Here is a 20,285-nt window from a genome sequence, read left to right on the forward strand (position 1 = left end):
GTCCAAGATGCGTGGGCAGGAGAAGCAAGGGGGAAAAGATGGAGAGCTCTCAGCGCGGGACCCTCGGAGCAGTTCCTGAACTTCGGCCTCCTCTGGGCCTGTGGGGCTCGCCGATACTTTTATTCCAGGGGGGACGAGCGAGGCGAGGAGAGGACAAGGGGAGAGCCTGGGTCCTCCGAGCCACTGGAGTGCTGACAGAGAAAGCACCTGGTTTTGCTTAGCCCTCTTCAGTAATTCAGCATTAAACCAATTGGAGGAGGAATGTTAAAAATGAACACTTCATTTTCTAAGTATGTTAAACAATGCAAATGGGGCCTCAGTCTGGACACAGCTGGTTCAGATTACAGCACTCACCAACTGGCTAGACGCCTCACAACAATCTTGGGGCGTCTGCCAGGACCAAGTGCTCAGTGCTGGGAGGAGAGCCCTTTCCCGGGCGGCAGCGCAGCCACACTCGGGCTCCCAGCATCTCTACGGGAGGCGATTGGCGGGCAAGTGCAGGAGGGTGGGGTGCGGGGGGGGAGCGGCTGGGAGGACCTGTTGACCCTTTACTTCCCACCCAGGGAGGAGGTCCCCAGGCTGGGCGGTCGTGGCAGAGGCAGGGGTGGGGATCCAGAGCATCTGCACTTGGTCGTGGCATTGGGACACCCATGAAAGTTATTCCCCTCTGGGAGAGGAAGAACTTGAACTCATGACAAACACAGCGACAGGGACTAGAGTCTTTTGATTTATTGGGAAACCAGACCCAATGAAGCAGAGGCTTGGGGTAAGTGGCAGGAGACTCACGATTTTCCAGAAGAAAGGGTGGGGAGCCTGAGGGGGTGGGAAAGAGGAGGAGGATGGAAACTGGCTGACACTTATTCAAGACGTCAGCTTGTGCAATGCAAACCTTGGGGAGGACACTCTCCCCGGCCCGCCCTCATCCCCTTATTCTCGGGGGCCTGTTCTTGCTTTAAGAATTGTCCATGGACCGAATCAACATGTTGTACACCTTAAACTTACACAATGTTATATGTCAATGATATCTCAATAAAGCTGGACGAACATTTTTAATTGAAAAAAAAAAAAAAGTCCCTTGGCTTGAAAGTGATTTTAACAAGTAACAAGGTGATTTGAAAAGACAAAAGGACAGTCAGGGAAAGCAGAATGATGGAGAATAATAATAACAAAAGCTGTTTGCTAAGTCCTTTACATTTGTTGTATTGGTGGTTTCACACTATTTCTTTTTCTTTCTTTTGCTTTTTTTTTTTAAGCATTAGATCCGTTTTTATCAAATGAAATCTTACCAAAGACACTATTCTTTAAAAGACGAAAATGGATTGGCAGTAGTCCAAGCCCCTGCTTCCCCACCTGCATCTTCCCTTGGGCTCCACAACACAGCTCTACCTCCAGCTGGGAAAGCACTGATGAGGTCCTTTCTCTTCATGATAACTCTGTGCAGTAGGAGTTATTACCTCCATTGTATTGGAGGGGGTTAAGAGAGGTTAGGTAACTTCCCCATGGTCACACAGCTATTCATTGATAGCGCTGAGACTCCAAAGTCTGCATATTTAGCCTTCTTAAAGGGCATTTTTTTTTGTAAGTAAACGGAATCCTACTTATGAAAATACATTCGATGAGAAAGGCAAAATGTTGATCGTTGTTGAAGCTGAGTGTCCATTATACTATTCTATTTACTTTATATGTGTTGTACATTTCCCATAATAAAATATTTTTAAAATATATTATACTTACAAGGTTATTCCTTGCTCCCATTGCTTGGAATAGCAAAAAGAGTATAAAGAGCCTTATCATCCATCAATTAGGCATCGATAGGTTTAAAGTAAGGGACTTCCAAAAATAGACTATTGTGCAACCAATACAAAAAAGTGGACATATAAGAGTACATACTGGATGACACCTTTGATATAGAATTCAAAATGAGGTAGTGACTGGGAGGGGGCACAAAGGACCTTCTGGGTGCTGGTAATATTCTAATTATTCATCTGGATGCTGGTTCCACAGGGGTGTGTACACTTAAGATTTGTGAAGTCTTATGTATGTTACACTTTATTTTAAAAAAGAAAAAGACTGAAGGAGTTCCTTATGGGCTGGTATTGAAAGACTTCCAATAAATTTTGTAGGTCAAAATTGTAGAATATCGGTAATTTCACATCGATCAAACCAGTACATTAATAAGTGCAACAATAAGTTGTAGAACTGTGTGTAAAGCATGCCACCGTTTAAGAATAATGTATATACACAAGTTCTTGCTTGCATGTGTATAGAGAAGACCTCTCCAGAAGGATATAGGAGAAGCTGTTCGCATTGTTTGCCTCCTAGGAAGGAAATTGGGTAGGCGGCTGGGGAAGAGATGTGAGAGGAGAATTAGCCCTTCCCTGCTCACCTTTTACTATAATTTGAATTGTGTACCATGTACCATATTTTGTACCTATTCAAAATATGAGGTTAATTTAATTTAATAATATACTCTATTTGTGTAGAGCTCTTTGGTGGGGTAAGGAAGAGGGTTTTTTTTTTTGGTTTTGGGGGGCTAAAAAAATATTTATTATTTATTTGGTTGCGCCGGGTCTTAGTTGCAGCTCGTGGGCTCCTTAGTTGTAGCATGGGCACTCTTAGTTGTGGCATGCATGTGGGATCTAGTTCCCCAACCAGGGATCGAGCCCGGGTCCCCTGCATTGGGAGCGCAGAATCTTAACCACTGTACCATCAGGGAAGTCCCTAGGAAGAGTTTTAAATGACTTAGTCCATTACTTCACTTACACTATCAACCCTTCTGAAGGATAAGGAGGGAGAGGAAATCAGTATGACTCTTTTCTACATGAGCAAATGGAGAGCCTTGAAAGCAAAACTGTCCAGAGACCCATCTTGGACCAGAGATTGCTCCCACCTTAAAACTGTAGGGTTGGGCTTCCCTGGTGGTGCAGTGGTTGAGAGTCCGCCTGCCAATGCAGGGGATACGGGTTCGTGCCCCGGTCCGGGAAGATCCCACATGCTGCAGAGCGGCTGGGCCCGTGAGCCATGGCCACTGAGCCTGCGCGTCCGGAGCCTGTGCTCCGCAACGGGAGAGGCCACGACAGTGAAAGGCCCGCGTACCGCAAAAAAAAAAAAACAAAAAAAAAACAAAACTGTAGGGTTGGAAGAGGGGAGAGAAAAAGAGTTCCAATAAAATTCTGAGTCTTGATTTTGCCACTTACCTGTTGGGTGACCTCGGACAAGTCACTTAACCTCTAGGCATCTAAGTTTCCTCACCTTCAAAATGGAGATACTATTTACCTCTCAGGGTAGCTGTGGGAATGAAATAAAAGTTATCCTCGTGATTGTCACTGTGTCTAAATTCCCACCCCTACACACTCCTGTCCCAAATATCTTTAATAACTGGTAAAATTATCCACTTCCACGGATGAAGCAGCCCCACTCACTGTTGAGCAGGTCAAATTGCTGGAAAAGTTCTGTCGTGTATTGAATCCAAATCTGCTTCCCTATGTGGAACTACCTTCCATGGATTCTAATTCTCCCCTCAGCAGCCACGGGCTAGTCCCTCTTCTACGCAACCAACTTCCTTTTTTGTGAAAACAGTTCTACCCCTTGACCCTGCTGGTAACCTCTTCCCCAGGCTGAACAACGCCACCCCCAACCCTGCCCCGCCGTGTCACGTGACCCTTGTGCCACGTGACCCTGTGGCAGCCTGGTCTGTCTCCTCCTCCCTGGGCTGCATCAGTTCTTGGTTTGCACTGAACTTGCACCAATGAAGCAACTTGGAGTCCACAGGCTGCTTAACACCATCTCCTCCATCCCATGCTTGGGTTGCAAATTCTTTTGAAGGGAGAACAGGTTTTGCATGAGTTCCTGTTAAACTTTTGTTCATTGCGCAAGATCTTTTTCAAGATGAGTTCTCCTATCTAAAGTATTAAGTATCACTCCCAGCTTTAACAACTACAGATATGTTGACCTTGACTTTTGTGACTTTATCAGAGTTATCAATAAAAAATTTACTGGGACAGGCGCTGGAGTGAAGCACTTGGTCCAGGTTGGCACTGATCCACTTCATTCTTCAACATTTTGGGGCCACCGCTGATCGTCTAATTCAGGGTGCCACCCACTCCACTCAGCTTACATTTCCCCAACTTCTCCACAAAGACTGGGTGAGAGGCTTTGTCAACTGTCCTAACATCAAAATGCACGTTCTAATCGCATTCCTGATTTAGCAACTCTGTTTTAAAAAAGAAAATGAGATTTGTGAGCATGAACTACCAGGTGAGTCTGGTTAGTTTCTCAGCACTTCCCTTCCTAAGTGTTTTTTGTTTGTTTTTCGGTTTTTAGTTGCAAAATAAGGATCCCAACCTCTGCCTCTTCTCCCAGCATCAGAATCAAATACAACACAACTACAGAACGACTTACGACATGTAAACTGTAGTAGAGGGAAAAGTTTTCAATCAGCAGTAATCGCGCCTCCAATAAACTTCGTTGTCTATGATACTGCCACTGTGCAAAGCTAAATTGCAGCATAAATGTAAGAGGTTATATCACCTGCTGAATGGGACTTTCCTGGCTTCAATGAAACTCAGTTTGCTCACAATGCCGTGGGTTGCAAGACAGATGGGCTATTTTTTTGAAAAAAAGGTAATGCTTCAAATTGGAGGGAAAACTCACAAAATTCGACCTTTAATGATAGATTTTGACGATTAATATTAATTTTTTGACGATTAATATTAAATTTTTTCACTGTCCAAAAATAACTACATTGTAGTGCCTTTCTAGGAGTGAATGCAAAACGTGGAAGGGGACTATGAACTGTCTACGGTTGTGCTGGTGTCTACACACACTCTCTCTTTTGACCCCCCACAATAACTCTGTCAAAGAGGAAACTCTCCATTTGGCAGAGGAAGAAACAGACCCAGAGAGATCAGAGCCACACGGACAATAAACAGTCCAGATTGAAGCCCAAACCAAGCCTATCTGGTTCTGGAGCCCTCATTGCCTCCAGCTGGCCAAGCCTTGCTACCCCTGACTTACTGCTTACAAGGCTGGTTCCTGCCCTTCTTCGTCTTAGCTCCTCAGGAACACTCCAGAACTCCCTGGGCCCTTCCATCATTACCTTCTCTACTTCCTCAGTACTAATAAAGCCTTTCACTTCTTACATTGTCCAAACTTGGCCCAAAACAATCCGAAAACTAAAATGGCAGCCAACGCCCAAGAACGGTATTGGGCAGCAGCTCCACTCCACAGGTCCTCCCACCCTGGAAGGCGGGAAATTGTTGTCCTGATGCTCTAGTGGCTTCCACTCTCCTCCTCCCTCCATCAGGCCTCTCAGTGAGTATGTGTCAGTTACCACCTAGTCCCACCTTAACCCTCTGAAATCTCACGATGTCCCCACCAGTCACCCAAGATGGTGCTCCCTAAGTTTCCTAGTGATCTCATGGCCAAATACAATGCCCTTTACTCCATTCTAACTGTTCCTTTGTCTCTTTGAAGTGTTTGACCATTGATGACCCATCTTCTCTCTCGTGTCCATGACTGTTACCTTGTTTTTCCCCATGTAAGTCTGACTACATTTTCTCCAGCCCCCTCCCCTGCCCCCCACTGTTTCTCTTCCTCCCTGATAACCAGAGTCCCCCAAAGTTAGATCCAGCCTTTCTTCTTCATGTGGTTTTTGGTTTGGGGTTTTGAAGGGTGGTGGTTTTTGGTTTCTTTTTTTTAATAGTAATAGCTCAACAGTTATGTTTGATGGCAAAATGATATATGTTCTCACACTACGTTCTGTAGGTTGGTGGTTAGGGCTAACTAGTATGGCAGCTCTCTCTTTAAGGTACCAGAGATTCAAGCTCCTTTCATCTTGTTGCTTGGCAGTCTCTAGACCTTCCTCTACCTGGTCCAAAATGGCACACCACACCCACACCCACAATTCAGGAAGCAGGATAGAAACTGACAGCTACACCTAGCTGCAAGGGATGCTGGGAGATGTAGTCTATGTTCTGAGAGATCATGAACCTACTTACCTAAAAATCTGGAGTTCTCTTATTCTGAAAGCAGAGAATGGACATCAGAGGACAAGCAGCAACCTCTGCCAGAATACTTGGGAGCATCAATTTCATGCTCAATTTCTCTTTCTTTTCCCATCTTTATTTCCATAGTGAGGATATTTCTCCATTGCCATTTATGTTGCAAATATTTTCCTGTTTGTCTTTTGCCTTTTAATTTTGCTCACAACATTTTTGGAAACACATACAGTTTTCATTTTATATATTTAGATGACTTAATCCCATCCTTCAAGGTTTCTGCCTTCATTGTCATGCTTATGTTAAACATATAATGACCTTTAAAAATATTGGTTCTCGGAGATGCTTTATGGGGATATATGTATACAAATAGCTGATTCACTTTGTTATACAGAAGAAACTAGCAACACTGTAAAGCAATTATACTCCAATAAAGACGTTAAAAAAGAAAAAAATATATATATATAGGTTCTGTTTCTCTGGAGAAGCCTGACAAACACAGGACCCTAAGCAAGTTTTTAACCTTGCTGGGCTTCAGGTTGTCAGCTATAAAATGGGAGCAAAAATATATCACGGTGTTGTAACGGAGACAGTATTCACAAAGCACCCAGCAGGTGTCAAGGCACAGTAGGCTCTCAGCAAAGGTTAGCGCTCGCTCGCTCGCTCTCTCTCTCTCTCTCTCTCTCTCTCTCATGAGGCACTGACTGGTCAACAGCGCAAGTAGGTGTGCATAAGCCAAGGAAGGGCATAACATTGGTCAATTACCGGAGCCCCCAAATGGTTGTTTTTGACCATTTTAGTTTTATACTTGCTTTTTGTAGGGAGGACTGACTGACCTCTTCACACCGCCCTGGCCGGAGATACCTCATAATATCCTTATTCTCTATTCTTAAATGTTGAAAACGTTTCACATAAACACACACAGAAAAATTAAAGGGTGGCGGCAGGGGTAAATACTTTTCACCAACTAAAACTGATGTCTGAAGGGAAAAAAATAAAAGTGAAAAGACATAAGAATGGAAGTATTAATATCTCAAGTAGCAATTTTGTGCAGAATTGATGTTTACCATCATCAATATGTTTCAACACAGGAGCTACAGTTGGCAAGTGCAGTCCTAAAGGAAGCAACACAGTTTGAACGCCTGTATTCAGGCTACTCTAGTAGTAAATTTGCACGAGGCCTTGCAAATGCCTTAGAGAGATGACTTTGAAATGATTCCAAACTTTTTCAAAGACTGTACATTCCATATAAGTTTTCAAAAATAAAAAATTACCTCATTAGTCTACAACTTGTAACTTTATGACCATCATTCCCTTTTTATTTGAGGAGAGTGCCTGAAAATCCCTTTTATAAAGGGACTAATGTGTTAGCTCCCATATAACACTGTGGTTCTTTAAATACAGCTAAACGGAAGGAGCTGCATAGGAAACCTGAGCAAACTTAAGTTACTTTCTTTCCAACTCTTCTCTTTAAATGAAATCATGATTCCCTTCACCACCTGGGACTGCCCTTGCCCTCTGGGAAATCTATGCACTTTAAATACACACCCATTTACCCATGGGTCCATAAGGGCTTGAGACTGATTCACCATTGTTGGAGGAAACCTCCTCACAATATAATGTCCTTCAACATCTAAAATGCGTTATATTTTACAAAGCAGAATAATGTATCTTACATTCTTAACAGTCCAAGTATATCTAGAAAACGTTACCCAACTCTTAAGTTACATTAAGTTCACAAATGTTTTCAGTCACTGAAATTTTTCTTTTTTTTTTTTTTTGCGGTACGCAGGCCTCTCACTGTTGTGGCCTCCCCCGTTGCGGAGCACAGGCTCCGGACGCGCAGGCTCAGCGGCCACGGCTCACGGGCCCAGCCTCTCCGCGGCACGTGGGATCTTCCCGGACTGGGGCCCGAACCCGTGTCCCCTGCATCGGCAGGCAGACTCCCAACCACTGCGCCACCAGGGAAGCCCTGAGATTTAATTTTTGAGGGTCAGAAATAGTTCACTGAAGCCTAAGAATATTTGAGGTGAAAAGGAGAGTGCTCTTGTAAAATAAAGTCACAGCTGAAAATGATCACGGTCATAACTTCATTATAGGGCAAATTATTAATTTCTTAACCCAAGAAGGGCTAAAAGACGGATGCACAGTAACGGCCAAGGCAGACAACCAACGAAGGGCTCAAATATTTGCCTTAAGTGATCCATTTATTAACATTCTTAAATTTTTCTCTATCTCCAAAACAAATATTGTTGTAATTATAATGGATTAATAATTTACTGGATGTATTAAATTATGATAATAACATGCTGTAAAACTTTCAGATATATCATATATTCACATGACCTAAATTCCAAGGACAGGAAAACAAGGTTCAGGTTAGTAATAATCTGTATTCCACTAGAATTGCTTAGAGCAACAACTGTTTTTTACCTGACATTTACTCTGCTAGCTTGCTCCCTTCTAGGGTGCGCCAGTGGTACTTCCTTTGAGATGTGCTTAACCACCACGCCCCCCATCTGTCTGTCAGGCCTAAGTCAGGGCCCTCAGGCACTTGGCACGTGCCCACGAGCACTGCTCTAGTACCTGGACAAGCGTCTGTCTCTCCCATCGGACTGAATCCCTCAAGCCTCAGACCCTCCTCTCCCTCATCTGTAGCAGATAAAGCTCCTTGCCAACCTCACAGAAGAAAATTTGCAGTTTTCTTGCTACCCGCACGTCCCCTTTCTTCCATCACTCCCGTCCTAGTAGGAGTCCTCCCTGAAGCCAAGGCCCCCATCTGTGTTCGGACTCTATCAGCTCCCCCCTCAGGAACTCTTCTCTCCACTCTTCAGCCTCCAACTAAACGTGTCCTTCGCACAAGCATTCACACGTGCTCAAGTCTCCCAGCTTGCAAGCGCCTCCACCCCACTCTCCTCTCCTGCTATCCCCCCCTTTCCCCGTCACAACCTGATTTCTCAGAAGAGATGCCTATAAACTCCATCACCACTTGCTCAGCGCCTACTCGACCTACTTAACGTGGCTTTCACTCCCACCATTCCACCAACACTTCTCTAAGTCACAGCCAACAACTTCCTGAGCCAGTTCCTAAATCCAAATGATTCTTCTTAAAACCCAGCCCACCAGAGCAGCGAGAACTTCAGGCATTTGACCTCTCCTTACCTTTTTGAAATAACACTTGGATTCAGTAACACCCCCATCCCTGACATTCTTATCTACTTTTTGGCAGCAATTATCACAACTTCTAATATCTGTGTAGAACTAGAGACTTTATAAAGCATTTCCACAAGTGGTACATTTATTCATTTAATAAATATTATGAATGAATGGGTCATTTCATCCCTATAACCCATAAGTTTAATAGGTGTGTGTTATTTCAGAGACAAGAAAAATCAGTCCCATAGTCAAAGTAATTTTGTTAAAGGTCACACAGAAAGGTTCAAAATCTGTACTCCAATCCATCTCTCAAATTTAAAACCCATGTTCCTTCCAATCCTACAACATGAACAGTTAAAAATATACAAGTTCCACATCTAAGAAAAAATGAATACATAACTGATTATTTTGCAGAAAAACCAAGAGCCCAATGATGCACAGTATCACCTCTGGAGAAAAAAAAGGGCTGGCTAAAACCTCTCAGATCCTCTTTTCACACAGAATCTTGAGCATCTATTAAATTGTTCATACTTAACGTTTCCAAGGCTCAAACAGTATCCTAACAGACATCCGGTGAACACTTGAAGATATCAGCTTCAGTAGTTCATCAACTTCTGCTATAAACAACATGTGTAAGTCATTTCTCCCCCTTCTAAAGAAAAAGTCAGCAGCTGTTTGCTAAAAAAGTTTTTTTTTTTTTATTGTGGATGAAGACATTGCCAACTTACATATATCATTTTTATTTGGAGTAGTTTTTTTGTCTTGCAGTGCTCCTGAGAAATTCAGAAATGCATTGACTTTAGTTCTATAAAACACAACCCAATATTAAGGCTGGGCTGTAAATATCCCACTAGATATTTCCCTAAAAGTCAAAAGACAAATTATCAGTTTTAAGTAGAGAAACCTTAATAAGTTAAAAAGTAAAGACTGGCAAATAATCACAAATGTCAGATCATTAAAAGTACCATTATTTTTTCCATAGGAATATATAAATGTTATACTTAACTTGATATTTTAAAAAACTAAAGATAAATTTTTGCTAATGGAAGATGTTTTAAATAGTTTGATATATGAAAAACTTCATTAGCCTTAAAAATCAAATTTAAATGCCTTAAGTTTGACACATAATAGCTCTTTATCAATAATTCTTATTATCTCTTGTTCCTGAAGCACAGTAGGGTTTTTTTTCCACCTACTGACTGGAAAAGTATTTTGACTTTTTCCCCCTTTCAATTACCCATTAAAAGTTTAAAATAAACTAGAGGCTTTACTTGGGGGGGATATTTAGTATTTAGTTGGATGGTTTTAAGAAAGTCATTCCTTTCCCCTCCCCATGTTTTTGTCACTTAGTTTTGGTTTTGTTTTTTTCTTTCAACTCAATAATGGCAGGAACTAAAAACTCAACCATGAGATACAGTATTATACTAAAATCAAATCCAATGACTGGATGAATTTTCTACTACAGTATAGCAGCTGAAAACCGTTAGGAATGCTGTGAAAAACTGTGGCAGCTATGGAAAAATTCAACCACAAATTTTAGTAAGTTTATAGAGAAGTAAACAGCAAAATTACTGTAGTTAAAATACTGCAGTAAAATTAGTGTTAGCAATGTCCAACTGCTAACATTAGAATTACAAGCTTCATCACTGTATGGTTCCTAAGAAGATTCCTTGAGCAGGTGGTTCATCTCTGACTCAACTTAGTTTCAGAAAAGCAAGATGAGTTATGCCTGGTTTAGATCAACAAACACTTAGTATGCACACCAGTGAGCTATAGTATCGATGAAGATACAAATGAAACATTAGGTACTACAGCTTTAGGACGAGGTCACGTACTTTTTAAAATAGCAGCCATGTAAGGGCATGTTGGGATGTTTAGATATGCAATCCACCCATAACGGCTTTCCAACTTATGTTAAACTATGGGGTAACGGCGGGGACAGGCTGCTTGGAGCAGGGAAGGAAATACTGAAACTGTCATAAAAGGCATTTAACATATGATGACATGCTACTTATACCCACCATGCATCTCCTTTTCAAATTAAAAGAGGGAATTTCTTTCTATATTTCTTCAAAATGAAGGATCACGTTGTCTTTTGTTTTTTTTTTTAACTTAGAAACTTTTATTTCGGATGCTCCACACTGAAAGAATAATTCAATGGCAAGCAGCAAATAATTTAGGATGGTCAGTGAAAGCATCTTTGAAAGGACCTTATAAAACCTAAGAGTAATAATTTCGTAGAGAAACAATAATGGGCAAACCGGACAGGAGACAGTTGGATAGTTCTAATAAAGCACTTGTATGACAACTTCCTTTAAAGTATGCTAAATAAAGAATGGTAATATAAATAAATTAGCAAAGGAGACAGGGGATGTTCTGAAGCAGCAATGTCTAAGTTACTAGATTTTTCAGAAAAACAAGTTTTATCCATCAATACATAAAGACTTCCAATCCTCTAAATACAGTACAAAGTATACAGTTAATCACAGCAAAATTTACAAACAACCAAATTTAGCCCTGGTCAGAGCCAGGCCTATTTACATATTTGGATTAGTATCGTTTTCACCTTTCCTTATTATACAGATGTTTCTATTTTAAAGGCATCTCGAAATTTACAAAATTTGCAAAGAAATGTCTTTAAATGTACAACTTCAACAACTAATACAAACATGAACGTCCCGACGTAATTAAATTCCAAGTCAGGAATTTTATGAGGGGTTTATAAAAAAATTAACAGAATACTCCCTTTCCGCTAAGTTCCAAACACCTGGTGCTAGTGTCGCTGAAGTGATTTCACTACCCTCAGTGACCATGAGGATGAGAATGGATGACTCCAAGGTGGCCGTACCTCTCATGTCAATACCTCAGATAGAGGCAGGAGGTGTCACATCTAGTGATATTGCTAATTATAGTTATGTAAATGCAGCTGTAGAATTTAACACTTAGATGAAAGTTGTGAGTAGGTGTGTAGAAACAGTTTTAAGATGTTATCTTTAAAGAGACACCTTAGCTCTTAAAACTAAACCATATGTTCACAGTATGTACTCAACAGTAAAGAGGAACAAGTTTCCAATATATTCAGCGACGTAGAAGGATCTCAAGGGGATTACGCTGAGTGAAAAAAGCCAGTCTCAAAAGGTTACATACTGTAGGATTCCACCGAATGGCACTCTTGAAATGACAAAATTATAGAGAAGGAGTGTAGTGAGGGGTTGCCAGAGGTTAAGGAGACCGCAGGGAAGGAGGTGGCTATGACTGTGAAAGGGGAGCACAAGAGGTCCTTGACCAAACTGTTCTGTCTCTGCACTGTCATCACATGAATCTACACACGAGGTGAAATTGCATAGTACCAGATACACACACCTTCCACCTTAGGACATCTGTGACCTCCCAGAGACAGCCTTGTTCTTGGCCTGTCTACTCCACATCCTCTTAAAGATCATTAATATATACTTTAGATCAATTTTTGCACTATGCAGATAAGCCACCACTATTTTTTTTTTTTTTTTTTTTTTTTTGCGGTACACAGGCCTCTCACTGTTGTGGCCTCTCCCGTCGCGGAGCACAGGCTCCGGATGCGCAGGCTCAGCGGCCACGGCTCACGGGCCCAGTCGCTCCGCGGCATGTGGGATCTTCCCGGACCGGGGCACGAACCCGTATCCCCTGCATCGGCAGGCGGACTCTCAACCACTGCGCCACGGGAAGCCCCAAGCCACCACTATTTTCTTCTTCCCCTTTTTTGGTAAATCTGTTGATTATCTTTAAAAGATAAACTACATGTCTCTAGCTTAAATGAGCTTGAAAAGGAAATAAAGAGCTGATATATAGCTACTAGTGTTTTCGTCTTTCTTTTCATTTTTCTTATTTTTGTAAATTAAAATTAAAAGAGTGAATGTTTCTAGCTTAAGTTAGGTCAAATCAGACAGGGGAAAAAAGCAGATAATATAGCAAACACTGCCTCCTTTAACACCTGCAATTTCTAAAAGCATTAAGAATACTTCTATTAAATTTAGATAAAGTACAACTGCGAACAAATACATGATTTTTCCAAAAGGCCACTTCGTGATAAACTACATACACATAGGGTTCACGGTTTTTAAAGTTTCATATATGTCATCTCTGGCTTGAGAATTACCTACTGCTTTAAAAGGTCTTTCAACACAACTCCGGCGCTGTTGTCAGGTGACACTGGCAAAGGCGTAAAGTTGGGCAGTACGTCTGAGATGGGTTTCAAAAGGAGGTGCCCAGGCCCTCCAGGTCCAAGTCCAGCTGGGTTAATGAGAGGCACAGCCGCAGAGCGGGGAGCCAGGAACGGATTCACATCTGTTCTTCTACCAGACCTGGATTCGGTTGTATCTAAATGACAAAATATGAATGATTTAATCTCCCATATGTTATTTGGTCACTGTTATACATGTGTTTTAGGTTCCTAGATTTGGCCCCCAAATAAATTTAATTCATATGCTGCTGGGTTCTGGATTGGATAAACAGGTCTATGAAATACAGAAGGTGAAAGAGGATAAGGCAATAGAGAAAGAAATGGAAGTGAGAAATATTTGTATGTACAGCTAATACTTTATTAAACACACTAGTATTGTCTTATACTTAATACCAGTTATATAACTGATTAATGTCATTTACTATAACAACATTTTTTTAAAAGATGTTTTCTATATAACCAGGCAAACTTTATCTAACCACCTGAAAGATGGGAGGACTTGAGAACTTGTTTTGCCCAAATAATTATAATGGTCATGAAAAAAACCAGCATCCATATTACAATGATAACAATCAGATTTAATATTAATTTACCAAAAGAAAAAACAACTTATGCATTACATTAAATGATCAGCTTTTAGACGTTCAAAAGTCTGAAAATAATTCTCATTAGATTATTTCTCTGTAAAGTCAGGCTGAACAATTAAGTTTTTACTGGAACAGGCATTTGGTTTACGTACTAATTTCTCAGTGGGCAGAATTCTGCTTTATTACCCAAGATCATTAACAACTTCATTGTTGAGAGACAAGCAACCTGTTGAAGGCACCCACTTCAGCAGTGGGAAACTCAAATAAAAGAGGCCTCCAAAACAAAGGGAGCATTGAGAAAAATTCATCAGATCTTCTTATCACTGAGCACCCTTGGGTCCCCAAGTTGTACTTTCCTGTGAATGACAATTTTCCAAACTCTGAAAAAGCTTCTGGTGCTATGTGGTAAGCTCTGGCTTTTGTCTCTGATCAATACAAATGAAGCTGCACATGTGACTTGATAACTGAAGGTGGGGAGGTGTATGATAGAGGAGGAGAGGGAAGAACGGGAAGGGGTGGAGACAGGGGGAAGGAGGGAGAGGGAGGGGAGACCCTGCCAACAGAAATTTTGGAATCAAAATTTAAATAATGTACATTTAAATAAAATTTAAATAAAATAAATTTAAATAAAATAGAATAAATTTTAGCTTCAAGATGCTAAGATCTAGTATAACAAGAAAAAGTGTTTTAGTACAGTCTACACATGTTAAAGTTGAGACTTTTCTAAAGACTAAATTTAGTAGACAAATCTTTTATCTAAAATAATTTTACCACTTTCTCTTTCTATAAAAGTTCAGGAAAATAGAAATATTCATCTAAATAAGAACTAAGGAAGTTCTTTAAATTTCAGAATATAAATTCAGTATTTTATCCAAATTTAAGTTTCTGGCATGTGACAAACTTGACAGTATACAATATGTTCCTTTACAGTCCAACTAGCAAACATGTTAGTCTGTATTAAAATATGAAGATTTCAGATAAAAGACAGCCCTTCCAATAAAAAATTCATATATAGTCTAATGGATTATACTTTACTTTGAACTCAAGAAACCTTAGTACATGCCAATATAGGGGATATAAATAGCATAAGATCCTTACAACCTAGTGGGGTAGAAAACTACGTCCACATATTGCAGAACCACCATACCATTTGCTTCCAGGCAGGCCTTTCAACATATGAGAACTCTTCATAATGTTCCTGGATGTGTAGGCCAGTTTACTAAGCAGCTCTTGTACATATTATTAACACACCAACTTTGGTTTTTGAGTGTAACACTTAGATTATTATCACAGGGGAAAAATCTTTCTCTAACTATAAACTACAATTCGAAAGGAAAATGCGTGAACAAGCAAAGGTTTACCAGTTCAACCACCGCTTCCACAAATAATTCAAGGTGTCTTATGCAGAGAGAGGAGAATTATTCCAATATATAAAGGGAAAATATTTCATATTGCTTAAATTAATCTAAGCTTATTAAATATCAGGTTGCTACAAGAATGTATGAAGCCAAAATCTAACACCTTACTGGAATCTTGGAAGAAGTCATTACTGCACATTTTCAAAAACACTAAAAATTTAGTTAATATCACTGTAAAACATAATCAAAAATCATCAATTTTTTAAATTGTAGAAAAAATAAGTATCTGATTTTACCTTTAAAACTTCCGGGTACACTTGTATCTAGTTTTTTCCTTCCTGGTGAATCTAGAGGTTTCATATCATGAACAGAAAGCTTGGGTGGTGGAATAGATGGATGAGATTCTGTTTCTAGAAATTTAACAAAAAGTTCTGAAAAAGACTAAGAAAAAATGATATTTTAGGGATATATTAGGCAGATAATAAAATTATATTCACTACAGCTAAGAAACTGTACCAGCTATTCTAATTAAGTATTAAAAACTAGTCATGCTACCTGAATCATTTCTTTATGAACAAGCTTTATGAACAATTAAAAGTGCTAGTGTTGATACACAGGTATCAATCAAGAACTTTAACAATTTAATCAATAATCTTTGATGACCACACTTGTTACAAACCTCATAATGAGAATTAGCCACCAGATAACAGATTTCTCACCATCAATGGCACTTAAGACATCAAGTCTTAAATCATTTTAGTAACTGTTTACATAGACATAAAAAAATTATATCAACAGAAAACAAGCATTAAAGTCCTATTTTTCTACAGTAACACCCAATGAATGAGTACAGCAAAAGCTCACCAGTAATATTATCAGATTAAAATAATGTAATGTAGAATTTTCCTTTAAATTAAATTTTATGCCATCCAATTTGAGTTCTATCTTTTACCAGCTTTGGGTAAGTCATCTATCCTCAGTTTCCTCTTTAGTAAAAAAATGAAATAAAATAAGGAAGTAAACTCCACATTCTAACTCACAGTGCTACTCAATTCAATTAATACTCATCTTAAGCCTACTATATACCAGGTATCATGTTTTCGTGTTTATTAACTGCCTCCTCCTACCAGAATGTAAGTTTGTTGAGGGAAAGCACTTTACCTATTTGGTTTGCACCTGTATCCTCAATGCTCAGAACAGTCTGGTACACAGCAGGTGCTCAATAAATATTCACTGGCTCAATGACTAGGTAGATACATACAGGCATAAAATAGAGCCTCTGTCTTTAAGAATCTCATAACTTAGTAGTAAGAGATAAATGATTGTGGGTTGATAGCAGCATGATCAAATACAAAGGAAGGAACAGTTAATGCTTTGAAAAATCAAAGTACCATGTAAACAAAATGTTAAAATAAAACCTACTGATATATGCAGTAAAATTATTAAAACTGGCTTATTATCCCTAAGCTAATCACCTCTCTGGATCTCAGTTTCCACAACCCCAAAATAAAAGGGCTGTATAAAATAACCTGAAAAAGAAGTCTAATTCTTTGCAAATGAATATGATGCACAATCATTTCACTGTTCATATCCAGCAGGAATAAATCAACTCTTACACTATTAAGCAGAGGTTGCTGATTTGGTCTCAAAGGTGTGTTGGGAACACTTTTTGATCCTCTTCCAAGCCACCCAGTCATCCACCTGGTAACGCCACCCGTATCTTCATTCAACAACTGAAAGATTATTTTAAAACAGAAAAATATTATCAACACAAGAAAAGAAAACAGAAGCACTTTTACATGATTTCAGATGGTAGTAAACCATGTTTTCCAAGTCCAATTCCTAGTTTCCTACTGACAGAAGCTACATATACACTGTCATCCTAAGCACTATTTCAAATAAAATTTGAGGACTGTCATGTCTCAAACTTTAAGCATTCTGATATGAACGGTTGCATATAAGTTACAAAACATTTAAACTAATATTATACAAGCTACACAAATCTGCTTCTTCTCTGTAGTATAACATGATTCCATTTCCACATTGAGAAAATTGTATTCAGCAAGTTATATAATACACAGTAAAAAAAAAATTTATATGATGCCAAGCATTTTAGTTATAAATGTATTCAGAATGGCATTCAGTATTCAGTTACCTGTTCCATTTCCTCCTTTTTGATACCTAGGATGCTTCCCATTAATCGTAACACTTCATGACGCTGATTTTTTGGTGTGTGGAAGTGTCCAGTGAAGAGGTTTCTCATTAGGACTCTATGAAAACAGAGGCAGAAACAGCTCAGGCTAACTCACCAGTTGTCTCAATATCTAGTGTATCCAAACAATAAACACTAAACATACAAATATTTAATCATATTTAAATAACAGTTATAAAAAACACTAAACAGTAAAATACTTTAAAGTAGCTTTAAAAAATTTTTGACAAGCCTAATTAAGAATATTGCAAACAACCCAAAATGTGTACCTTTAAAAACATCACTTACTAGTCACCAACTTTCTTCAACCAAATAATCAACTGAGATGGTACCTCATTAGTAATTCTCAGTGCCTGTCTGGGTTGATGTCTTAAAGAGACACTTTAGATTTTTCCCTCCGTATCCTAAATGGTGATGATAGTTCTTGTGCTTAATGGTTATGCTTATATTTCCCCATTCATTAAAAATCTGCTCATAATATCTAAATCTTTAAAATGTTAAAGATATACTACATGTATACCTAGGTTTCACACTTAATGCATTTGAGCAGGATATGTCCACTTAAGGGCAGTAAAGAGAACAAAAAAGAATGGTAAGAATAAACTTTATATTTTCTAAGTACTTTATATTGCGGTAATGTTTTAACTCTTGCCTATGGTTTTAAGAAAAAGAATTTGAGCTGGGAAAGTCTATTTCAAAACCAAGAGAAGACAAATTACTGACCCCTCATTAAAACTACCTGCAGCTCATCACTACATAAGAAAAAGAAAAGGTTTTTTAAAACCTTAATCACATACATTTACATGTAGAAATTGTTTTTACCATAAAAGTGATCCCCATAAAATACATGAAAGTAAAAGGCAAAGCATACTTGTCCACTTTTCCTTCTGTGCTATTTACTAAATTCATCCATTTCTTTTGTACATCATCCAGCATTTCTTGTCGGAGCTCATCTGATTTAAAATATGTGAATAAAGAGAGTCATTAACTGATTAAAATAGTCTGTATGAATATATAATGAGATTTATGACATCTTGACTGAGAATTTTGAATATATGTACTTATTCTAATTAGGAATACTCAATTGCGTCCACCTCTTCTTTGGTTCAGGGAATTAGGTTCTCTGGTATAGAAATTACCTAGAAGCCAGAGTATGCATTAATTCACATTGTTTACCCCCAGTAAAATAATCAATTCTTTAAGAGAACATTTAAAAACCAAAGGTTTTTTCTCATTCTCTTCAGAAACTTAACAGCAAAGAGATTTCACCACTGCTTCCTTGCATGAAACATCTCCAGAGCCACTCTTCAATGGGAAAAAACCAGAAAGGACAATTTTAAATTTTCCTTTTTCCATTTTCCCGGCTGGAATCTTTTTTGGTGAGCTAAGAAGAGGAAGAGCAGCTAACATAACCAAGACCATGGCTCAGAAGGCAGCTGATAGGGCAAAGTATCCTGGGGTAATAAATAAGCTGCAAAAAACAATTCAGATCACTGGTTCTCACACTAGGCAAGATACTATAGCTTATGACTGATTTAGAAAGATGTTTAGATTATTTTATTTTAAAATTCTTATTTATTTTAAAAGGAAGCAAAATCTGTAAAGTCTTGGCAGAATACTAGGAATGTGAAGAGTACTAAAAGCAAAGTCTAGAATTACAACAAGAGAGACCCTGTTCATAATCAACCATGCCATGGGACCATGGATTCCTAGACTAAGGAACTCTCAGCAAACCCATGGAGCTTACACCCGTTTCCTCAGAAATGGAGAGTCTGAGTCGAAGGAGATGCTTATTAACATCAAGCTAGATTACAGATTTCATTCTGAAAGAAATTAAGAGAACGCTTTGCAGTAGAGCTCAACTTTTCAAATCAAGAAACACTCACATCCCAACATGAGACAACTCTGACCTCTTTCCACAAACCTACTCTTTGAGTTATGCAGCATTTTCCTAGTGGTAGTGGGATACAAGTTTCCTTATCCAGTATATGACTTGCAAATATTTTCTCCCACTCTGTGAGTTGTCATTTCACTTTCTTGATGGTATCCTTTGAAGCACAAAGGTTTTTAATTTTGATGAAGTCCAATTTAGTTTTTCTTTTGTTGCTTGCCCCTTTAGTGTCATATCTAAGAAGCCACTGCTTAACTCAACATCACAAAGATTTACTCCTACGTTTTCTTCTAAGAGTTTCACAGTCTTAACTCTAAAATGTAGGTCTATGACCCACTTTGAGTTACTTTTTGTGCATGGTATGAGGTAAGGGTCCAACTTCGTTCCTGTACATGTGGATATCCAGTAGTTCTGGTACCATGTGTTGAAAAAACTATTCCTTTGGAATCCTTGTTGAAAATCAGTTGACCAGAAATGTATGATTTATTTCTGAACTCTCAATTCCCACTGCAAGACCTCTGCAAACATTTTTCCTTTTGCCTGGAAAGCTCTTTTCCTTCGGCACTGCCTATTAACTCCTCTTTACCATTCACATGTCAGTTCCCAGGTCCCTTCCTCAAAGAAGTTTTCTCTGAACCTTACAGATTAGGCCAGGTTCATCTGCTTTATGTTTTCATTCTGTCTGTACAGTACTAAAATTCTGATTTACAGTACTAAATGTATATACAAAACGTCCAGTTTAACTATTTGCAATGGTTTGTGGTTTTTCCACATTGCAAAAATCTAAACTGCAAAATGTAATAGGCTAACTTTTACCAAAACAGAGATGGTTGTCATAACCATATTATAAAAGCAAGGTTTGT

At 39.0% G+C, this 20,285-nt stretch overlaps 1 protein-coding gene across 2 annotated transcripts in view; it reads right to left on the reverse strand.

Annotated features, from left to right (window-relative positions):
- Positions 1 to 11,420: 11,420 nt before the first annotated feature.
- The window catches only part of TRIP11 (thyroid hormone receptor interactor 11), a gene marked incomplete at its 5' end in the record, with an annotated part of 65,450 nt that continues 56,585 nt past the window's right edge, over positions 11,421 to 20,285 (reverse strand). For both annotated transcript variants that reach the window (XM_079699610.1, XM_079699609.1), the window contains 5 exons: positions 11,421 to 13,511; positions 15,616 to 15,760; positions 16,936 to 17,052; positions 17,475 to 17,589; positions 18,403 to 18,484. In XM_079699610.1, the coding sequence (XP_079555736.1) occupies positions 13,291 to 13,511; positions 15,616 to 15,760; positions 16,936 to 17,052; positions 17,475 to 17,589; positions 18,403 to 18,484 (680 nt within the window). In that variant the 3' untranslated portion in view covers positions 11,421 to 13,290. The remainder of the gene's footprint in view (positions 13,512 to 15,615; positions 15,761 to 16,935; positions 17,053 to 17,474; positions 17,590 to 18,402; positions 18,485 to 20,285) is intronic.

The sequence above is a fragment of the Hyperoodon ampullatus genome, assembly GCF_949752795.1.
Source record: "Hyperoodon ampullatus genome assembly, chromosome: 3".
In the NCBI taxonomy this organism is placed as follows: Eukaryota; Metazoa; Chordata; class Mammalia; order Artiodactyla; family Ziphiidae; genus Hyperoodon; species Hyperoodon ampullatus.